Source organism: Haliaeetus leucocephalus, unplaced genomic scaffold (assembly GCF_000737465.1).
Source record: "Haliaeetus leucocephalus isolate CR32 unplaced genomic scaffold, Haliaeetus_leucocephalus-4.0 Scaffold616, whole genome shotgun sequence".
Classification (NCBI taxonomy): Eukaryota; Metazoa; Chordata; class Aves; order Accipitriformes; family Accipitridae; genus Haliaeetus; species Haliaeetus leucocephalus.
In genome coordinates, this window is record NW_010973052.1 from 3,462,380 (window position 1) to 3,484,918 (window position 22,539).

General features: G+C 43.5%; 1 protein-coding gene across 1 annotated transcript in view; it reads right to left on the reverse strand.

Annotated features, from left to right (window-relative positions):
- Positions 1 to 22,027, reverse strand: part of HEPHL1 (hephaestin-like 1) — a 34,532-nt gene extending 12,505 nt beyond the window's left edge. Inside the window, exons 1-11 of the mRNA XM_010578266.1 lie at positions 21,888 to 22,027; positions 12,346 to 12,590; positions 11,368 to 11,580; positions 9,379 to 9,558; positions 8,119 to 8,373; positions 6,918 to 7,086; positions 6,057 to 6,196; positions 5,749 to 5,880; positions 2,764 to 2,975; positions 2,172 to 2,322; positions 744 to 956 (exon numbers count right to left, since the gene is read on the reverse strand). Of these exons, the coding sequence (XP_010576568.1) occupies positions 744 to 956; positions 2,172 to 2,322; positions 2,764 to 2,975; positions 5,749 to 5,880; positions 6,057 to 6,196; positions 6,918 to 7,086; positions 8,119 to 8,373; positions 9,379 to 9,502 (1,396 nt within the window). The 5' untranslated portion in view covers positions 9,503 to 9,558; positions 11,368 to 11,580; positions 12,346 to 12,590; positions 21,888 to 22,027. The remainder of the gene's footprint in view (positions 1 to 743; positions 957 to 2,171; positions 2,323 to 2,763; positions 2,976 to 5,748; positions 5,881 to 6,056; positions 6,197 to 6,917; positions 7,087 to 8,118; positions 8,374 to 9,378; positions 9,559 to 11,367; positions 11,581 to 12,345; positions 12,591 to 21,887) is intronic.
- Positions 22,028 to 22,539: the final 512 nt, after the last annotated feature.

A 22,539-nucleotide genomic window follows, 5' to 3' on the forward strand; every position in this document is an offset into this window, starting at 1 on the left:
CCTGTTCGCTGCGCTCCCGGTCACCAGTGCTCCCCAGGGGCTTCTTTTATATGTGTGTGGGGGGGGTCCTGGCTGTACTTGCTCCTGGCTGGAGCACCCGATAGAAATATCTGTTGGCGTTGTGTACATGCCAGGTTAGACCTCTGGCACTGGTGTCTATAAGACAGCAGATTCTTTTCTTATGCATATCCCATATGTTTCCACCATCTGTCATGAAACTGCACAGCAGGACTCACACTAAGCCATATATTCTAGGTGTCTCCAACAAACGATTCACCCCCTCTGAGTTTGAAGGACGTATCACTGGATTATACATGAGAATTAAAAGTATCTTTAGTGTATACGCTTCTGAAGAAACTCCTACAGACTATTATTGAAAAACTATTATCGGAGTCCTAAAATACCTTAAATGATGCTATCTGCAGAGCAGTGAATTTTATCTCTGCTGAAAAAGCCTGTTTTGAGAGTTGTAGATACTCTGGAGCACCCCTTTAGCCATCTCTCTGCTTGCTACTCTGCCTATCCCAAGATCATCAAAGCCTCTGCTCTTTGGTGAACATACATATTTGATTTATAGTACCTTCCCAGAAAAGTAGCCCAGCCTGAATTCTCATCTACGCCAGGTCCCCATGGTTTTCACGCTTTCAGGCTCCCTCAGGCAGAGCAGAGCATCTCACCAACTGTTATTTTGTCTGCCTGATTTCTGCATGTGCCACACTACCAAGATAAGTTCATGAACGTACCCACACGGTCTGGCTGCATCAGCGCTGTCCCTGATAAATGAGGAAACAAGGCCAGCCCGTCCCTCGTCGTCCCTCTCAGGTCGATGGTGTTTCCTTGAAAATGAACCCCGTGCATGTCGTAGTGACTGCCCAGCCCGATAAGGTGCCAGGAGACCTTGTCGTCCTTGCACATGGCCAGGCCTGGCAGATTACCAAACAAGTAGCCATTGACAGCTGGAGGAGAAGAAAAGAGTCCGGTTTGCAGCACGTCCATGTAAACTCATCACGGAGCCTCTTACCACCTTCCCAGCAAAAGACTCATGACTCAACAAGTCCTGGTGTTAATTAAAGGGGCATTTTGTGAAGCAAAGGTAGCACTGGATGACACCAAATTAATATCTAAATGCTATTCCTATAAACTCTGAGCTTCTACCTATTTTTTTAGCCTGTAAAATCTTATAATAGCCCTTTGCAGTAATGTAGCACTTCTCCTCTGAGCTTTTCAGGGTGCCTCACAGACAGCAGTTAAGTGTATGAATTAGGTACCTCCTTCCAGCCTGGAGAATGTATAATTGGATCATCAAGGCCATGGAGTGGGCCGTAAAGTGTTCGAGTTCCAAATTCAGTTCTGATGGAGCCTTTTTATGTGATTTTGACCTTTGATTTCCACTTTTACTTCCAAAATGTATCTCTTTCTTTCACAAGGGTGTTATGAAGCTAAACTCCCTGATCCTCAATGCTCTCTGTGACCACTTGGTGAAAGATACTATGGCAGAACAAAACTTTAGTATGAGATAACACCTCATAATGGAAGAATAAAATAGATAGGTCCAGAAAGCCCCGAGGTTCTCTAACAATATATATTCTCGGTGCTCTTCAGAAAATTAAAGCAAAGAGAGGTTATGTGATTTGTTCACATCTGTCATGTCAGGAATAACTTGGAGGAGGTGCACGCTGAAGCCAGATACTTTCATCCAGAAGTGATGTTTTAAAATATTATTGGCCATTCCCATAGTCTTTGCCTCTCCTCTTGCAGAGGTGGTCATTACCCAAGAGGGAGCTGGCAGAGCAGGGCAGGTGGACCTTCATTGTCTGAGCCAGTGCCAAGGCCAGCAGTGAAATTTAAATCACCAGCGAACATTGGCCTCTTCTGCAGTTGGTGCTTGACTCTGGCATTATGCCTTTTTATAGACCCAGGTGTTGTATCTAAAAGCTACACTCCGTTCCCTTTCTCCAGGTGTAGTTGGTAGGTGGATGCATTCATTGCTAATGTCGCTGGGGTTTCAACATGTGCTCCAAGGGCATCGGGTGCTGGCCATAAGCTGACTGACAGCTTTCCACTTCACCCCCCAGTACACTGCAGTTGGCTATAAATGATGATAAAATCTGCTAACTCATCTTCCTAATATGACTGAAGACAAGGTACCATTAACACATATTATTTCGTACCATGCATTTTGTTGGATTCCTTGAAATCTGCATCATTTTCATCTACTTTTGAAGGGTCTCCAGTAAATGCTTCGATATTCTTCCTCAGATACCAGCTGTCATTCTCATCGAAGATTGAAAAGAGGAGGTAAAATTCTCTGTCTATTCCTTTCTGTAGCCAAGAAGGAAGCCAAGACATTAAAAAAAAGTCTGTGCAGAATTACCCAAATAAAAATGATTTTTTTTTTAACAAAGCTTTCTTTACCCCCAAAATTGCAGCTGCCTTCTTACTATGTCCTTGTAGAGACAGGGATTGGCACTCTTCTGTCAGCCAGAAGGACAAATAAAGTGTCCATTACTTACTTAGGGTGGAAAGATGCATTCTTTGCTAATAAGTGCATGAAAAAGATAGAAAACCTAGGGATGAGCCAGAATACTGGGGAATGACTGTTTCATCTTCCTAACCATCCCCTTAGGTCAGCTTTTACCCCGGGGAATGACATAGGTTTAATCTCTTAAAACTGAGCTGGGAACTGGGCAAATTGGTCCATATGGGACCCCCCCCAGTGCACCACCCTGCTGTTAGGGACAAGCAAATATCCACGTTGGGCACCTGCGTCCCATCCTGATTCAGCGTGTTCTTCCGACAGACCAGCAAAGGCCCCACGAGGCCGGAGTTGGTGTCCTTGACAGCATCAGTGGCTGAGTAGTACAGATAGGTCAGGCAGGGGGGGTCACTCTCTGTTGGACCTCCATTTTCAGGCACCTTCCATTTGTATGTGAAAGTTTCACCTGGCTTAACGTGGGCTCCTGGCTTCATATAGCCTGCAGAGAGAAAATTGAGAAGCACCAAGGTTACGGGAAGGTTTTGTCTTCCTGAATACAAGTGTTAGCTGGGAGTCAGACACAGCTGCTGATTTCTGTGGACAAGCTCCCCCTTGCAGCCACAGCTCGAGCACCATCCCATAGTCTGAGCACTAATGCCATGGGGACATCTCACCGGAGTCCTGTGCCATGGGGACAACCAAGCCCATTCCCTGCAGAACAAGTTTAGCTGCTTCACCCAGACACCTTCTGATGCTATCTGGATTATCTGGATTCAATCAGACAAGACACGCAGAGTTCATCCTTGTGCTTAAATGGCTTCCTCTCATGTTTGTAGTTTACCTGCCCTATCGTGAGATTCATCTGTGGCATGGATGCAGACTCCAGTTTTTCATTAAGCACTAACAAAGCAATTACATCAGTGAGCAGAGCTGCATCAGTGGCTCTTCAGAAATTCAAACCATATCTGATCCTGGTAATTGTTTCTCTTTGATTTTGTAGCAATGCACAGGAACCTCTGTCAGAGTCTCCAGAGGGCAGTTGCTATTACTTTTTTTGGAAGCTACTTTTAAAGGATTTGGGCCATTATCTGCTGCTGTGCACAGGTTGGATGTAGCACCACTTGTGTAATTTAGCCACTGTGAAAGAGTGGTTTTGTCCACTCAGAGGGGACTTACAAGAGGGACTTGAAAGGAAAGTTGGGAAAAGGGGTCAGCCCTGCACCCTTTCTAGAAAAAAAGTACTACATAACCTTTCTGGTCTTTGCTATGAGGAAGATCAAATCAGAAATTCTGTTTAATGTTTAGGCATCCATTGACTGGATTTTCTCAGCACGGTCAGATGTATCTGGCAGCAGCAGACTGCACCAATTTAATACTCCTTGCTAATACTCCAAGAAAATCCTCTTGAAAACTTAGACATGAGTGAAGATAGCAGTATTACACATGAACATATATTATTTGCTGCAAACCACAGTACAAAGTCCAGTACTGCTTCAACAGTACTGATCTGATACTACTAGATTCATCCTGCAACAGTGCTCAATAAGGAGAACATTGATTTGGAGCTAAAAACCCTCTGAGATTGGTCAAGTGTCAAATGCAACATGGAAGAGTATTTCCTGAGAGCATAATTGAAAAAAGATGTCTGCAGACATCTGTGGATGCCTGTAGGTACATTTATGTACAGTATTTTCACATTAATAAGCTGCGCTCAGACAATGCACAGCCTTTGAAATATCATTTACCTTCAATGTAAACCTACAGCCCCTGTAGGGCCTCTACATGTATACACTTGTAGATAGATACGATGGAAATCCAAGACACAAGGGTTACAAGGAGAGAAGAAGGGCCAGAAAGATTGTTGATGAATCTGGAGTCAGGTTCCTCTCCAAAGACCCAGAGGTGTGCTGCACACACTGCCGCTGAATTGTAGGATTTGGTTTGATTTTTCTCAACACCAAAGCGTGCAATGCTGATGGGCACTATTACTGGGGAGCGTTAAATGAAAGCATGACAGGACTGTGAGCACGGGGAAGCTGCACTTCCATCAGGGAACTACATCTGACATGAGTGGCATTGGGATGCGTGCAGATAACTTAAGGACTGAACTCAAGCCAGTTGTTTTGTGATGCATTGGGGCCTGCTGGCAAATTTGTTGTGTTGCAAGTTCAGCAACTAGAGACAACAGAACTTAATAAAGCCTCTTGTATTGATTTTATTGTATGATGTTATGAGTTTTACATGTTGACCTAATTGTCTTAGCACAGTTCTCAGAAGAGTGGTTCTGCCCCATGAGTTTCTTTCTGATGCGTTGTAGTGGAAACAAAGCAATTTAGACAACAAGAAGCCTACCTTTCTGTTCAATGCTGCAAATGCAGCAAAAACTTTTCAGAGACCACAATATTATCTCTGTAGACACTACGGACGGGATTCAGCTCACCTTACTTGAGCCATCTAAAGCTTACTCCCTAACCCAAACTCTAGGCTGCTTCTCTAGTTGATGGAGACAGAAACACATCTCCAGAGGGTGACCTTCTGTCTCCTAAAATAGGTGTTCAAAGTACATGGGACTTCTCACCCTCTGAAGGGCTTGTTTCTTGTCACTGACTGAAAAAGATGCCTACCAAATAAACACGACATTTAACACTTAATGGTTAAACTTAGGTGATAAAGATCCTGTCCTTGCACAAAACGAGAAGAAGCCTTTAGTAAATGCTCTGTTTCAGTGTTTATATATTTATGAGGATTAATAAGGATTATTGCTGCTTCACATTCCAGGTCAATCAGATAAAAGCTGCCTCTGACACTGAATATCCTGACAGTGAAGCAAGGGCAATGCCTGCCATGGATTAGAGAATCAGGAGTGAAGCAGCCCACACCGGATAGCTATATCCAAAGACTCAGCAGGGGCATCATGCCAGATCTTAAGCTTCGTAATTCTGGAGGACGTCCAGAGAAGATCCACTGACTGCAGTTGACTGATGTTAGATTAGAACTAATATAAATTGGATTGTGCTTGTGACTTTTGCTCAACATGGACCTAAGCTAGTTCTAGACGCCCTGTCTGGCACATGTCCAAGAGGAAGAACCAGCCAGCATATTGGCAGACTGGGGAGTCCCATGGGTTGTGACATGTAAGGTAGGTACAAACTAATCAAATCATTCCTTCTGTGCCTTAGCATCCACAAAAAGGACAAACCTGCAGAGCAAGAGAAAATCTTTAGACTCGGGTATTCCGGATGTGATGATACAACAGGACAGTCAGAACTTACCATCTAAGTAGGGAGCGCCTTCCGACAGCTTGCTGAAGCTTACGCCATGGGCCATAATGCTGTAGCTTCTTTTGGCTTTGTTGGCAAAAGTAACTAGTATTGTATCTCCCACTTCTGCTTTTATAATGGGGCCTTAAAAAAAGAGTGAGAGAGGCAGGGAAGGTATTAGAAGAACTACCCTCTAACATATTTCCATCTAAACAAGCGAGGGCTGACTAGAAGCTGCATGCACAAAATTCCCCTCTGGATCCAAGTGGATCTGCATTCAAACCCGATGTAATGACAGGAGGGGAAAATATTCACTGTACCAAGTATTCCCAAGTGCTTCATGTCCTCTGACCAAATCTTCTTCTTACTGAATGTTGCATCAGTATATTCCACATAGCGAACTTTCCAGTATTGCCCTCCTATTCTGTCAGTCCCTTGTGTGAAATATATTGCAGATTCACTGTGGAATTAACAAATTGGACTGGTTAAATAATTGGAGGTTCAGGCAGAACCCTTCATTTTGGATAAAGTTATTACTCCAGACATGGGAGAAATGACCCCCCCCCCAGTTACTACATACACTTTTCTAGCAGACAAAAGGATATATTACTGGTCTGAATTACAGTTATAAATTAGTTAACAAATGGGCATTCATTGTGCATTAGACTTTCATGTGTTTAACCCCAGCTTACTTAGGGAGACATCTATGTCAACTTACCTCTAACTACCTTAGGGCAAGACTTGTGCCATTACCTGTGCACAATGTGTCTCTAATCCTCGTTAGCTTTCCTGGGAGATACTGTAATACAATTCATCTTCATCAGTAATAACAGGGGGAAAAAATCTAGCATTATGGCACCTCTGAAATACACCAATTGTCAGTATGAAAGCTGCCTGAGGAGTCTCAACACAGAGTCATTAACTCTGTTGAACTTTGCATACCTCACCAGGACTCACTTTCTCCATGGACTTAATGGAGCAAGATAAGTGCTTCCAGAAGGCAACTCTGAACATCGCAGTTACGAATCTAACTTCCCAACAAGGTTGTTTAAATCCATTCCTCCCCGCCCCTTTCAATTAAAATTAATAACAGGGCCAGACCTAGCCCTGGTGAATCACTGGGGAAGTCTCACCCAGACTCCTGAAATTAAAGCACAACAGGAGAGGACAAGAAAGCTTACCTGCCAGTGGCATTTAAACCCTGCCCAGTGAATTTATCATAACCGTCAGGTCCATAATTCCAGAGCACTTCTTCAGCAGCAATATAATATCTTCTCTTGTGACTGAGTGGCAAAGGCCGAGACAGGTTTTTTTGGCAGATCTGAACATCATATAGTGCCTCCATGCCACCTGGGAGGAGAAAGAGTCTGGAGACAGTCCTTGGCCATCTGCGGAGTCAGCAATCTCATGGGTACAAATGCACATTCAAAACTCTCTAGGAGCTACATGGATTGGAAACAATTACTAGGGTAAATTTCTATTTTTAAAGACTTCCTCTGCCTACACGGGGCTGGATGCTAGCACCCTTCTCTTGCAAGGTGGTACTTTATGCCACAGGTGAAGCCCAGTGACTTCAATGACACTCTTTAGTGGGCTTATTTACTTAATTCCTTAATCTGGGTAAGGGTGGTAGAATGATTTTGGGGGTCAGAGTGCCTTCTGAAGCGTGCAAAATGTCATCATCTCCCCTTGACTTTTTTTGAAATAGAGGCTGGTTATTACCACACTGAAGAGATTTGTTGCTTGCCAGAATCAAGTCTGTTTTGCCCGATGCAAATCCCACTGAAATCAACGTGCAAGTTTGTAAAAGTAAAAATTCTCCCAACTCATCTCTGATATGATAATTATACACTATCTTCTGTCATGAGACTTAGTTTATGATACGTGCTTTTGGACCTCACAAATATCACAACATCACTGTCAAATTCCTTCACGTAAAGGTTTCTGAAAACACTGCCAATCTTTATCTGATTTCTGCAAAGGAAAAAGCTATGAAGTGTTCAGCTGGCACGATTTTTCATTATGTGTAAGTACTTATCTACAATAAAAACTGATGATGAAGGCTACTCTCATTGCTCATCAAAATCTCTGGTTTACATAGAAAGCGTGGTGTCAGCGCTGGGTCTAGCAAGCCTTCCTCATATGAATTACACAGCTAAGTCATTCATACTAGCTGAAGATTTGGCCCAACTTGTATAATTTCCACTGGTGACTAAACTCATATTCATGATGTTTATCTGGTGAAATAGTTCCAAAGTGTTCAGTTAGTCACAAAAAAAGTGTCAAATCCTGCTTCCCCTGGAAATATCTCTCAGTTTTCTTTTGCAAGTCTAATAGAGGCTGGAACTTCTGAAAGGATCAGGGAGATCTATAGCAGCGTACCTCGTAAGTGCTCATTAACCTGGCATGTTATCAGCCACCTCCCTGGGTTCCCGGGATTCATCTCCGCTGTGATGAATGTTGCTGGGAACAGACCGATGACATCTGCCCTCTGGTCTCTGTTAGTGAATGTGTGGCCGTAGAAATATGCAGCGTGGATATCTATCTCGCTTCCCATGCCAAACAAGTGCCAGGACATGGAAGTGTCAGCACACATCTCCAAGCCGGGGAGATTGCCATAAATATAACCATTAATAGCTAAAAACAAAAGTATGAGATTTTATGAGAGGTAAAAGAGAAATGCCAAGTGCCTCCGACCCCATTTCTAAGGATGATCTTTTCCTGGCCCAGAAAAGAAACTATCTGAATGTCCACACTGAATAAGGCCCTCACAGGCTCCTTGATGAAGAGTAACATTCTGAACACACAGCTTACAGCTCTGGATGATCAAATGGCCCAAATTCTCTGGTTGGGTCTGTGAAAAACTTCCTGGGTGATATCAAGATGTTGCAAAGGCCAAGTCATCTCCAAAAAGGCCTGATAATGAAGTTAACTTGTTCTGCAGCTATTTAGCATGTCTGAAATCTATTTCCTCCTATTCTGAGTCATAAATATACCATTATATGCCAGGCTTCAGCAATTTAGATTTGAAAATTATTATATCAGTCAAATCAGCCTAGTCAGCTCTCTGTTGCTCAGCTTCCACACTTGACAATGTATCAGGACACTAGGAGAATGAAACTCATAGTTTGCAAAATATTTTAGTTCCTAAGCTCCATGGAACAACCAAAATACAGAGAAATACTTGGATTTAACTTGCACCAGATCTCCAAATGGCACAAAGTACTATTGGCCAATGGATCTCTGAAGGGCAGGAATGGTTGTTCCATCCAGCCCACCATCCACAAGGCCCTTTGAGAAGTGCTGGACTCTTCCAACACAACATCTCAAAGTGCTCTGCAGTTTACTCTTCTCTTTTCACAGCTGGTCAAACAGTCACCAAATGGCTTAAATCTGTTGCCCAAAATAAAATGCTAAACAAGTGGCAGAGCTAAGCATGAAAGCCGAATCTCCTTTCTGCAAACTAGTGTGTTGTGCTGTATTTAGGGAGAGGCTCTTTATCAACACAGTGCTTCAACATCCTGACCCATTCCTTGCTAACATAGATAAAGGAGAGACATCACAAGGGACAGAAAGTCCTACTGAAATGAAAAGAGCCTGGTCACTGCTGTAGGTCACCATTTGCTCAAGAGTCCTGCTCACCATGCATTCGGTTGCTGGTCAGGAAACCTTCATCCTCTTTGTCAACTGAGGCTGGTTCTAAGCAGAAGGTGTTTATATTCTCATCGAGGTACCAGCTGAAGTTTTCATCTACAATGCTAAACATCAGGGCAAAAGCGTTAGCAGCACCAGTCCCTTCTATTGAGGTCTCATCTGCAGTTCCTAAATTGCAAACGAAAAGGAAAGTGATAAAAAAAGCCTTGGAGGAGATTGAATTTAAAAGTGACAATAACTTTGGAGCACTCGAGGAAATATGGTGCTCTGCCCATGATCTACAGGGCAGGATGAATCTCACCTAATTTTGCTCTTCTAAGGCATCTTGGCTCCCCTGCAACAGCCTTTGAATAGATGAGTGCCTCCAGAAGGCAGTTCATCTCGTCTAAGTCAAGCTGATATTTCAGGATCTCTTTGATACAAGTGCAAGTACCTGCCAATATCTGTGGTCCCATTTTCCCCATCTTTGGCCTACTGCACCTAACCCTGCCCTGTAGTCAGTGTTAGCACCTGTGTGCTTACAGTGAGCCAGATCATGGGTGTGATCCAGCCACAAACCAGTGACTTTTTTTTTTGGCCAGGAATTAAGAAGAGGCAAGTGGCAGCCTGCATTTCTGTTGCATTGAAGCGACTGGTGAACCATACCCTCAGAATGGCCATCTAAATGTGGCTCACTCTCCACGGACTAACGAGGAAGCCTCAACAATTATCTAGGACTAGATACTTAAATTTAAAAAAGCAGGATGAATATAATCTATTCAGGCTAAGTTCAATACCATTATCTGAGTGACCATTTGGGAAACAACCTGAGACCGTAGGAGTGGCGATACTGAGTAGTCTATTATCAACCATTGGCGGGTTTATACTTCATCTAATCGTCCAGTCTACCTCTGAACCCATGAAAACCTTTGCTTCCCCTGTCTCCTATGGGAGGGAGCCCCAGAGCCTTGCTGTCAGTCCTGTAAGGAGCCACCCACCACCGTTGGATGAAGGACTACAGCAGTAGCATCATGCAGATATCCACCTTGATGAATTCAAGACCAAACATGCAGTTAACCTGGCCTTTCAGGCTGGGATTGTTTTGAATGTGCTATCTCCTAGCTTCATGTATTATTGCATACTTATTGGCCGTTTCACACATTCAGGCAGTTCTGCAGATTTCAAAGGCTCTCCAGGAGAATAAAAATCTGAGATATTTTAATTGTGTGAGTTAAGCTGGACACCAGGCCTATCCTTTCCACATTTAAGTCTTTTTCTTCTTCATATATAAAACCTGCTTCACTTATATGTTCTGTATGTGAAATCAGGGCTGATTTTGTACTGTGGGAGGTACTGGAAAGAGGTGGCAGAGTTACACATGCCCAGGGGGAGAGGGGGCAATGGCTCAGATGATAAGGCGGAGTGGGCTGGTACATGGTCCCTGATGGCTCCAGCACAAAATTAGCAGGCTATAAAGTACGCAGAACAGGCTGTCACATCAGCTGTTCAGCACACATTGCCGTATGGTTGTGATATACAACTTGTGAGCAAAAATAAATATATAATCCATATGGGGAAAAAATGACAAGGAACACTGGGGTTTCAAATATGCAAATGCCAATGCCGAAGTCACCCGCCCAGCCCTAATTTCACTTCCTGGGCAATGAGTCCTTTGCTTGTCCTGAAATGATCCCAGTTTGGGAATGCTTATTTTTTGGTCTCGGCCACAACTGGCTGGCCACAGAGCATGCTGCAGTCCCTCCACCAGCCGAGGCAAATCTGTCGTGAAGCCAAGGGGGAGCAAGAAGGGGGTTGTCCCAGAGCTACAATACCTACCCTGGGATGCTCCTGGAATGGCCCAGCTATTCCTTGCCCCTTTTTATGGGCTATGTAGGGATAGACTCTAGACCATCATGTTTATACCTGTAAGCAAAAATGACTGTTAAGATGCCAAGCTTGGCAGAGGGGCTTGCTTCATCAGTGTTTCTAGCTCAGTACCTTTTTTACAAACCAGCAGTGGCCCAATTAAACCAGATGCAATATCTCTTGGTGTGTCAATGTGAGAATGGTAAATCCAAGTCAAGCAGTTTGAGTCTGCCAAAGTTGGGGAATAATCTTTCCTTACTGGCCATGTGTACGTGTAATTTCCACCGGGAACCACAAAGTCATCCTCTTTGCTTTTACCGCCGGTTCCATCAGGGTAAAGTGCTCCTAATACATTAAAAGAAAAAAGGAAGCTTTTAGCCCCGCCCCTAACTATTTTTCTTAAATAAATGTCTAATTTCTTCTATTTTATCACAGATTTATAAAATAATAGTAGCACTCACAAACACAGAATCACTGAGAAATTTTGAGAAAACTTAGAAGTTCTGGTAAAAATGTCAAAAAAATCTTGAGAGTTAAAATCCATTATTTATCAGTAGACAAAGCTTTAAAAATGTTTTAACGGGCTCTAATTTTTCCTCGTCTCTTTACTCTCATCAGCCATCTACACATTTTGTCAGCTAACATTGGCTATCTTCTCACAAAAAACTGGTGAGAGTAATGAATGTAGGCAAATTCATACAGTCCTCTAACCAAAATACACATGCATAGATTAGGGATTCTGAAAACTAAATCACGCCTGTTATAGCCCTATACAGAGGAAAACATTTACTTACAAGAACTCCATCCATTCAAACAGGCTAGAAGTAGAAGGAAGGAGGGAAGATGCTTTGGTGACTTATAATTTGGGAAAATAATTCAGGAAAAAAGACCCACCTAACCTGTTTCAGTACTGGATTTATCCCAGGCGTCGAATGTTTGTGGCAAAAAGTTTTAAGAGACAAGGTTGTTCCTGGTTTTAGTCATCAGCTGCAATTACTGATGAGTTTATGACAGTGTTCCTCTGATGTCAATGGCCAGAACAATAAATACTTGGACAAACTTTTAGCCATGATATTAGCTACTCCAGAGGAAAAGGCAAACCAGATTTACCTTCAGAGTCCTTGTCATAGAATACCCCATGCGGATGCACAGAGTATGGACGGGAAGCAAAGTTTTTTAGATGGACGATAATGACATCCTCTTCTTCTGCCTTCAGGACTGGCCCAAGGAACCCCAGCCAGGCTGCTTTGGGGATTTCCTGGGAGTAAGTGTCATCTGTGAATTGCCTAAAAATAGCCTTTTTGTACACACGTCCTATCCGGTTGGCTCCTCTTGTCGCATAGACACTTGCAAACCTAGTATTGGGAAGGGAAAGTAATTTAGAGACAAAAAAACTCCTTTAAGAGTTGATCAAATAACTGGTGCTTGCAGTGCAGATAAATAGTTCCCTGGGACATATCACACAGCTGGTGGAATAAAAGCTGAGGAGTAAACCTGGACAGCCCTAGCAGGGTCTAAGCCCTTTTCTGTACAGTTACAGTCATCCTGCTTGCAGGTCTGGTCTTTAGCATGGTTACTACAAGTCTTCACTTGAGGACCAGCCACTCAGGCCTTTCTGTACAGTTTTAGCAGCTTCTCCCTCTTTTGAAGGTTTGAAACCTCATATCTGAAAGCATGACTGTTCAGAAGGAAAACAAAACCAAATTAAGTTTTTTTCAAAAGCCAATAAGAGCGTTTCTAATCAACTCAACTAGTTTGACACCCCAGAAGAGTAGCATGAAATATTTATTGCATGAAATGCATAATTTCTAATTCCAAAGTTTATTTTTATAGCAACTTCAAGTGATGGAGAACACACCATACAGTCAGTGGTTGACATACTATGGCTATTAAATACCTGTTCCCTTCAAATTCTGAACTGCATTTGTAGTCTAATATCATCTAGCTCCACACTCCAGCCACTGGTTCCCATCAAGCCCTCTCTCAGATCAAAGAAGCCACATACCATCAAGAGTTCTTTTCTATGCAGGCACTTGCATAAGTTTTAATTAATTGACTAAATTGCCACCTACCATTCTTCTGGACAAACCAAGTACATTGACGTTCTTTATGCCACAAATCTTTCCCAAAGCTCTTTTCTGAAAGCTTTCCAATATTTCTCTATCTCTTTTGAAGTCTGAGCGCAAGAGCTTCACACAATAGGCAGGTAATATTCCAGCTAAAGCCAGAGGTGCTCCCAGTCAATATTTCTTACACAACTGGGAATTAGTTTTGCCCTTTTAAGTATAACATCATACTGGCAACCCATGTTCATCCCATCTGTTATGATATAAAATCTTTTTTAACTTCTCTCCAGGTTACAGGTGACAAGTATGGTACACATTCTTCATCCCGAAGTATCCCACACAAGAAGGGTAGAAATGAACCCCTTTGCTACACAACCAGCAGTGGACTGTATGACCAATTTCACTATAGTTGATGGCTCCATGAGTTTTTGCATCCCCTGAAGACTGTTTGAACTTTTGTGCTTCCTAACAAACTCATTAAAAAGCTGAGCTAAATTTTGATGAAGTACCACTGGCAGAAATACAGCAATTTCATATTTATAGTGAGTTTTTATGACTGGCTGGTTCACCTGTTTGAACCCATTTTAATTAGGTGCTTTTGTGCAGTGCCAGCAACCTAAGTGTTGGTTGTCACATCAGTTGAAAGGTATGATTTGCTATAATTTCTTCACCATAAGATCCACTACTCCCCCTTTTCAAGCCATCTCTGCTTGACACCATAACTCACAACATACCCCATCTGTGGTCATTACACCTCTGTGGTCACTGTCTAAACCAGATGCCTGAAGTGATCCAGATATAAAAGCCTCCAAAAAGAACGCTTCTTCATTTGAAAAATGTGTTTTATAACAAGCCAAGAGCTATTTTGGCACAAATGAAAATGTTGCCAATGCTGTTGCTGTGGCAGAAACAGTTGGCTAGGATGAAGGCGAAGGGACCGAAGCTTCTCAGTCTGCTTCTTCACAGAATAATGTGTATCAGATAAATACACCCCAAAAGCGTGGTTAAGGAATGAGTTGCCAAGAAGTCTGGATTTTCAGTGAATTAGCAGGTCCGCAGTAGCTGTCTGTGTGCACAGCAAGACCTGGCAAGTCACACCACGCTGACTGAGAAGATACCTTCCACTGCCTGGGGGGAAGAGCTCCTACAAGAGCCCTTACCACAGAGTAGTAAGTGGTGTCAGTAGTAGTGCAGTGTAAATGCACGTGCTTCCTTACCTCATGGCACTGTATTCATGTGGCTATGCCCTAATTCAAATTATAAATTGATTTTAAAAATGGTTTATAAGAAACTTTCTCTAGGAAAAAAATCAAATAGATTTTTTTTTTTCAGAAAGTACTTATTTTCAGGAGATATTTTTCAGCAGAATTTTTTCCATTTTTCATCAGCCACCAAATATTTTAAATGAGGTGTTGCCATGGCACCGTGCTTTCCCCATGATGACAGTGCCCTTATGCCCTTGGTTTTCTGGCCAGACAACATTGCACACTCTCCCATAACTTCACACCCCTGGGATACACTGCCTCACCTGCAGGAGAACTTCACCCCAGAAAAATGCACTTCTTGATCAGGCTTTTTCAAATGCTTGACATGAGCCTAACTCCTTTAAATGCATAGATCAGGGATCCCAAAATGCAGTTAGGTATTAAAGTTCAAGAAATCACCCCGAGAAAACCCTGTAGGTTTAGGCACCAGATATTTTCTCAGTGCCTAAAGCCTTGCTGTAGCATCTCTGTTGGCTAGATCTGTGCCTCTCTCCTACTTTAAGCTATCTATGAGTCAGGAAAAGAAGTCTTTTCAGTGCTAGCTTTCTAAAACGAGGCCTGTTCAAATCCTCCCCCCGTTCAGAGCTAGAGCCCATTGTCAGCGCAATGGGCATCAGCTGCAGCCAGTCACAACGCAGCTGATGCTCTTCCGTGCAGGGCATCAAGCAACGCAAGCGTCACGGAGCCAGAAAGGGATTACAGCATGAAAGGAGCAAACTGGCCTCTTGGCCCTGGTTAATTATGGGCTTTGTTTAACCATTGTCCAAAAGAAAACAACCAATCAACTCTGGGAGACAAATCCTACATGTCACTGATGCCCTTGCTGTTGCGTTACAGACTCAGGCTCTTTCACAGCTTCCTTTCCTTCTAGATCCTCGCTCTGCAAAGGGCAGAAGAGTTTCCTAATCCAAAATGCCCTGATGTTTGGGAGTTTCTTGGAGTGCAGGCACTTCAGCCTCACTCCTCCTTCTGTCTGGGAGGGGTAGAGCCCAGTTCTTCTACCTGTATAGAGACACGTATTTTCAGCAAGTCCTTTTGGTTGCCCTCAGTACCTGAGAACAGAGCACACAGGTGGTTGTGAGTCCCAGTCTAGATGTCGAGGCTGCCCCATTTCATCCAGGAGGAATTTTGGGTGCCCATTTCAGCCTTGCAAGTAGCTGGTACCTCTGTGCCTCTTTACAAGTGATGCTGTGCTGCACATTACAGTGCTTAAAGTCCTTTGGAGAAAGACTACCACTACCCACACTGGAGCTAGTGGTATCAGCCATAGGAAGCTCATAGAAAGGATGCATGTCTGAGTGACTTCTCTGCACTCCCAGGTGCCTGGATCATGGGCATGTGGCCACACTGTGGGGCTGGTACCTCTACCCAGTGCTGCAGTGCAGCCAGCAGATGTGTCAGAGGGAGCTGGCACAGGGTCAATGCCACAGCCCCTGCTACTCCATCAATGGGACACAGAGTTTGCCCCCTGTCCTTCTTCTTCCTTTCAGTGAGAGCTTCTCAGTGCTGCCAGTGCCAGTTGTACCAGCACATCTCCCACCCCGCAGTTCCTTACCACCCATCTCCAGAGTCCCTCGGAGATTTTCTCAGCCTCAGGACAGTGTCCTGCTGACCTTTCATCTCCTGTCTTTTACAATAGTTCTCAAACACCATTCCCTGTCTTCTTTTGATGGCATCTGCTTCCTTGGGAAACACTTCACATTTTCAGTCACTGCGTTCAACATCCCCTTCAGCTGCATCTCCTGTTTCATTCTTTCCCACCCACTGACTTTCCAATATGTTATTGCAGCAGTGGCTTCTCCAAGTGCTGCAATGGTTTACCGCATCTAATTCTCTGAATCTGCCTTTGCCTCTTTCTTCCAGTGGTCACAATGTGCCCATTCTACGGGGCAACCTCTGCCAAAATGGCTCCTATCTGTCATTTCTCTCTTGTCACAAGAAGGCAAACCTTCTCCATGCTTCTTCATGCTCCCCTGCTCACTTCAGACTGCTTCATCCTCCTGGTGGCTTTGTGATATGGCTGCCTGAACCTCTTCCATCTTTCTGGTCTTGTGCAGATGCAAAAGCTGCTCTTCTAAATCTTGACTATATCTCCCTCCTACTCAGTTGTCAACCTGCAATTCATGTGCAGAAAGTCATGATGATCAGCCAGTCCCACTTCTTATAGGAAAGGGGAATACTCCATCCTCTGGAGCTGTACCCACGCAAGCTTCCTAAATTCCCTCCTTCATCTCCTCCAGTCAGGCCAGTCTTGAGGTTACATATAGAGGTAAGCAGGCTTGTGAATCACAGCCTAAGAAGTCTTCTTCAGACTGAGAAAACCATGCAAATCCTGCCTTTATTTCCGTGCCTGATTTCATTTTGCCAGTTGACCACTCTCAGCAGTTGTTAAGCTCCAAGAAAATTTGGCAATGCACATGAGTGGGACAGGGAGCTATTAATAGGGAATTAACTCTAATTCCTTAAAAATAAGTATTAACATAATTATAGACACCCATCTCCCTGCAATGATGAGCACTATGACTCTTCCAAATAAGAGAAAGAGTAAAACAAAAGTGTCATGTAGATTCTACTTCAAATCAAGACTAGACATGCAGATAGCCTGCCTTCTCAGGGTAGGACCACAAGTTAGGGTAGGACCATAAGTTAAGTGTAGTTTCTACACCTGTTTCTTTTATCACACAGAAAAAGTATTTTGCCAGCATTTTTACTGTGTTTATGCTACCTTTGATCTTAAGAAACAGAGCTACAACCTAACAGGTTATTTTTTTCAAGAGGTGCTTACATGAGTACTATAATACAGTGTGCAGTAAGAAAAGGAAAGAGCTACACTTTGTGCTTGGCCAAGCAAACAGCTTCTCAGTAGACTGCAGCCAGATCCCTCACTGATACAATTTCAAAGGCTGCTGAGTTTGTTGGCCACTGTAATCACCACTGAAAAATCAGCACTTCGAATAACTACCAGACGTAGAGTCCCAAATTTTCTCCTGCTGTTAACATGCCCAATAGCCACTGTACATTCCTGGGTGCAACTGTAGGCAAATGCAAACTTTCTTTTATTACCATTGTTCCACTAAAGTCCCATAGATTTTACACAGACAACCATTTAAAGAACTATCTTTATCAGTTTGTTCCCTAAAATCTGTTGGTGGTAAAACCTTCCTTACTCTCTACCCTCTTCATGTACTCTGTGGCTGGGTTTATAACAGGTTTTTTTCCTCAGAGTTCCCCATTTTTCCTGTGGCTGGAGTAAGCCGGGACAGTGGCCATGGCTTCATGCCCCAATCATTTTAACCCCTGGGTCACATAACCTGTTCAGGGTAACCCTCTGCCAAACCATGACTCCTGTGCTAAGGCCAATGCAATGTCTGTGCTAGAGGAATGGCCGAGGGAGGGGGACCAGTGGTGCCAGCTCACATTTGTAGATGGTGCCCTGACCACAAGCATCAAACAACAAAGTGTGTGTCCTCAAAAGAGAGAGACACAATGTCCTCGAAGGATGTTTTAGGCCTTTTCTGACCCACACGAGCCACAGAGGAGGCAAACCCCATAAAATCTTAGGCAAAGTTCTGAGGTGTCACTGGTTAAGTGTGGCTATAATGGTTTCTCTCCTAGAATAAACTTCTGCTTCCCCTGAAGTCAATACCAAACTCCTCTCAGGCTTCGTTAGAGCCAGAATTCCACCTCAAATGCCCTTTTGATGTTGACCCTTCCCACAATTATCATCTCTACTGATGCAATTGGGTCATTTGGCCACGTGATGACTTCGCCATTAGTTTAGCAGCTGTGACGATAGTTTCACTGTCATTTATCTGGGTGGGATCTCCTCATAGGTACATTGCACAAACTGTGTTCGATGCTGTGGTAACAAAAAACACCCGTTAGTGTTGGTGGGTGCAAGACTTGGCCCAGATAAATGTAGGATTGGTGGCCTAAAGAGAAGGGATAAGCTGTTACATCAGGCTAAACTTAATAACATCTACCACCAGCAGAGCAAGATTTAAGTGTCCATCATATCAACTAGTACCAAATTAATTCAAATGGATTATCAACCAAACTATAATCCTGAGGGCTGAGCCACAGCAGGGAGCGAAAGACTGATGTATGTCAAGCCACAACAGCTAGGTGTATTTTTCTCTTGAAAGAGAAAAAGTTGCCTGTGTGACCATTAAAGGTAGAAGGCAATGTCTGAGCTCACCCTCCTACTGCAGCAATATTCATGCCCTAACCCACAAAATCTGACTGGGATCTGCAGCACGTCCAGCAGCACTGACAGCACCTTGCATCCTGTGTGTCCAGTCCACCATGGTTTAATGATGTCAACTCTATCACCAGTTATATCAGGTGGGAGGGGATGTTGAACACCTTCCCAGCTCACCTATACTCAGTGGCCATAATCTGGATCTGTGATTTCCAAAGTCCTGTCTGCTTCAGAAAATGTCAGCTTAATTTTCAAAGGGAGAACCGAGTGAAATGTCTTGATTTCATTCATAACATTCCAAATGATGAGAAATAGTGGAACAGCTTGAGGCTTGAAGTAGACAAGACAAATGGCAGAGGTGAACAGCCTCATTACTCTCTTTACATCAGAAGCACTGATGCACAGCAAGATACTTGCTCTGTGCAAGCAGCAGGCTGGCCCTTGAGCACTGCAGCAACACAAGGCATAATAAAAATTAACCTCCAAGCAGAATAGTTATGTTAACACAGGGCTGCATTTGGGTTAATCACCTCTGATGAGAGGCAGCCTTTTCAGCTCACACCCAGGGAGGTGCTGATGCAGCTCGACGGCTCCTGGCTGGGGAGGCAGCTCACTCAGCACCAGCACAGCGGGAACTGAACAGCGTAGCTGTGCCTTGTGCCAGAACCAGCTCACCTGATTTCCAGCTACCGAGGTCTCCTTTCTCCTCTTTACTGCTAAAAACTAAAGGCTGAGGAAGGTATTATTGACTTTGGCACAGCAACTTTGAAAATCGTCTTTTAAATCTCACTATCTGATCCAGGTAACGTAACACTTTCCATTACACTCTTGCTAATTCAGCAGTTTTATTAAGCAGTGAAGAATAAGTGGGTTTGATTATATCTCTGCGGGCTAGCTGGAATCAAAGGGAGCATTCCTTTATGTATATGAACTGACTCTTTTTAAAGATAATCAGTTTGTCTGCAACCTCTTTATCTTCACTTCTCTATCAATAAAACTGGGATAGTGCCCCATCAGATGGGTGCCATGAGGATGCATCACAAGGTGAGAAGTGCTAGGCTCGGAGAGCCAGAGCGTTGCTGCTTGCAGAACACAGCTGGCTCACAATGCATTCCTGTCCCTGCCTAAGAACTGATCCTTAAACTTTGTTTATGGAACTATGTTTTTGGTAATATCCATAGGAACCAATTAATTAGCTGAAAAGAAGCCCATTAGTATAATGCTTTAAATTCACATTAGAGGTTATTCTAAAGAGCTAAATAGTCAAAACAGCTATTACTGGTTCACTATTTAGTCCACATGCTTACACAGACACGCTATTATTCCAGAATATAGCACTTTATTCTGGCTCAACTCAATACAGCTTGGAAATGGAGTTAACTAGTTACAAGAATCACTTTATTATTCTGCACGTAGGGAGTTCATCGCAAACATCTCCCCAGCTTTGAACATATAGTCTACTTTAAAATCCTCTGTGGGTAAACCCTTTGGAATTAACATTCTGTAATTATTACATTACAGCGATGACTGAAGACATAAGCTATCTTCCCTCCCTGTCGTGCCGTGTAAAAGGCATCACATTTATGTCACGGACTTTAAAGTAAATGTGCCACTTGATGTTCAAGGAGCACAAAGTGCAGACAGCCTTAAAAGTACAATTTACAGAACAGATTCCAATCTTTCAGTGGTACTGATGTGGATTTACAAGTAGCTGCCCTTCACTTAAAGGTGAACTATTTTTAGTGAGAGGTCTTCCAGTTTAAGGATTGGAGAAAGTTACCCTCTGCTAAAAAGAGCAAGTAAGTGAGAAATTCAAGAGTTTAACACAACTGAAGAATAACTTTTCCAGTAAAGCTTGTTTTCATGGGCTGGGAACAAACTATTACCCTGAATTCTACCTATAAAGGGAATACCTATTGACTTGGATGCTATCTGGAACCTCTAGTTGTTAAGAGCATAAGCACAAATTTGTGTTGAAAAATAAAACTCTTTCTTGCCTCCTGCTTGTGGCAAAATAATTTCCTTTGTGAAATCCAGCTGAGAGTGATTCTGAAATTACTGGCCACTAGAGAAAAGTCCACCATTGCTTGGGATTTCCTGAAAAGTCAGAAAGGACGTTTCCATTTCTAACTCCTGGGACACAGCATCCAGCTCCCAATGTGCCTCCAGACCTGGTATGGACACCAGGACCTCCTCACTCCCTCACAACTCCCACCCCAACCCCAAGCCTAGACTCAGAGGAAGGACCCCCAAACTATCTCTAGGGCGTCAAAGATATCAATGAAATCTTAAAAATATTCCCATACACGCTTGAAGCCCACGCTGTAGAGAGGCACCAAGGGTCTTTGCCATCCTCATCCAATGTCCAGACCAGCTCTTCTGGTGTGGGAGGGACACACAGCCAACCCCAGCAGTGCAGGCACAAGGACGGATGCCTGTTTTCCACTGGCCGAGGCACGATTCATCACTGCGCTTACCTACGAACGCCAGTTTCAGCACAGGTGATCGCCAGGACTTCAGTGTGACCATTTGCTCTTGTATATTTAAGCACTTATGTAAATAGATTTCCTAAATGGAGGTCTCCATGGTTGCATATATCGCAGGGATATATGGACCACCTGCTTGTATCTCATTTGTAGGTACTATAAACATCTGAATTTTACAATGTCATACCAAGCTCCCCAGCTTTTATTGTCTCACGGGGAGAAAACTTAGTATCTTTTGCCAGTTAAACAGACTTCTATGTCTTATCGCAAAGAGCTGTGCTTGATTATGGCAAAGTTGCAGTTTGCCTTTGGACAAGTCCCAGAAATACCTGCATCTCCATGAAGCACACACAGGGGATTTTAAGCCCAGTACCTGACGCTTTTGACAGATATCAGTTCCTTTATGTGTCCTTCAAATACACACTATCACTTTGCTTAATCAACCACGATGGAAGAGAAGTCAAGCAAAGTCTACTCTTGCCTTGAAGCTGAAATCCTGCCTGTGACAACATTGTCAGAAGAAAAACAAGAAAAAGACCATCTTAAGACGTTCACAGCAACATTAACCACATTAGTCAATTTTCTTTGGAGCTGTCAATACATCTCCAGTTTATCAGAGCCCCCAGTGACTTACTTGTCCTCTAAGAGGTTTTGTCCCGTGATCAGATTTTTCCCAGACGGTGCGTAGTCCCAGTTCTCTTCCACAATCCCGAGGTAGTAGGTTCTGGTCTTTGCTTCCACCACCGCAAACAGCCAGAGGAACCCAAGAGCGCAAAGGCAGCCACCACGCTGCGCGGGAGGCATTTGTAGTTGTGATTGCGAGGCTGGCAGCGGGCAGGCAACAGCAGGATGCACAACAGAGAGCTCACCCCTCCCTCCCAGCTCTTGACAAGTTATAAATAAGGAATGGATAGAGCAAAGCTCCTCCTTTTCAGCAGGTTAGGACTGGGATAGGTAGAGAGGCCGGCTATGCAGAGCAGGGCTAGGGAGGAGGTTGCTGTCATGGCAGGACCTTTGCCAATCCTTCGGTGAATGCATAAATTGCTCATTTACCTGTCCAGGCTAGAGCCAGTTGGTGGTTTTTCAGAAGTTTGGATGCTTTTTTGTCCTCCCTTTTCCAGACTAGGTGGTGTGGCATATTGGGGCGAGGGGGGGGCTGTTTTTGCCATACCTGTTAAAAATTTTTTAAAATTTATTTTTATTTTAACTGCTTTATCATGTCTGAGATTTCTAAAGTTAACATCTTGCTGCCTTCACTGCATTTTTTCAATGACATGACACTAGGT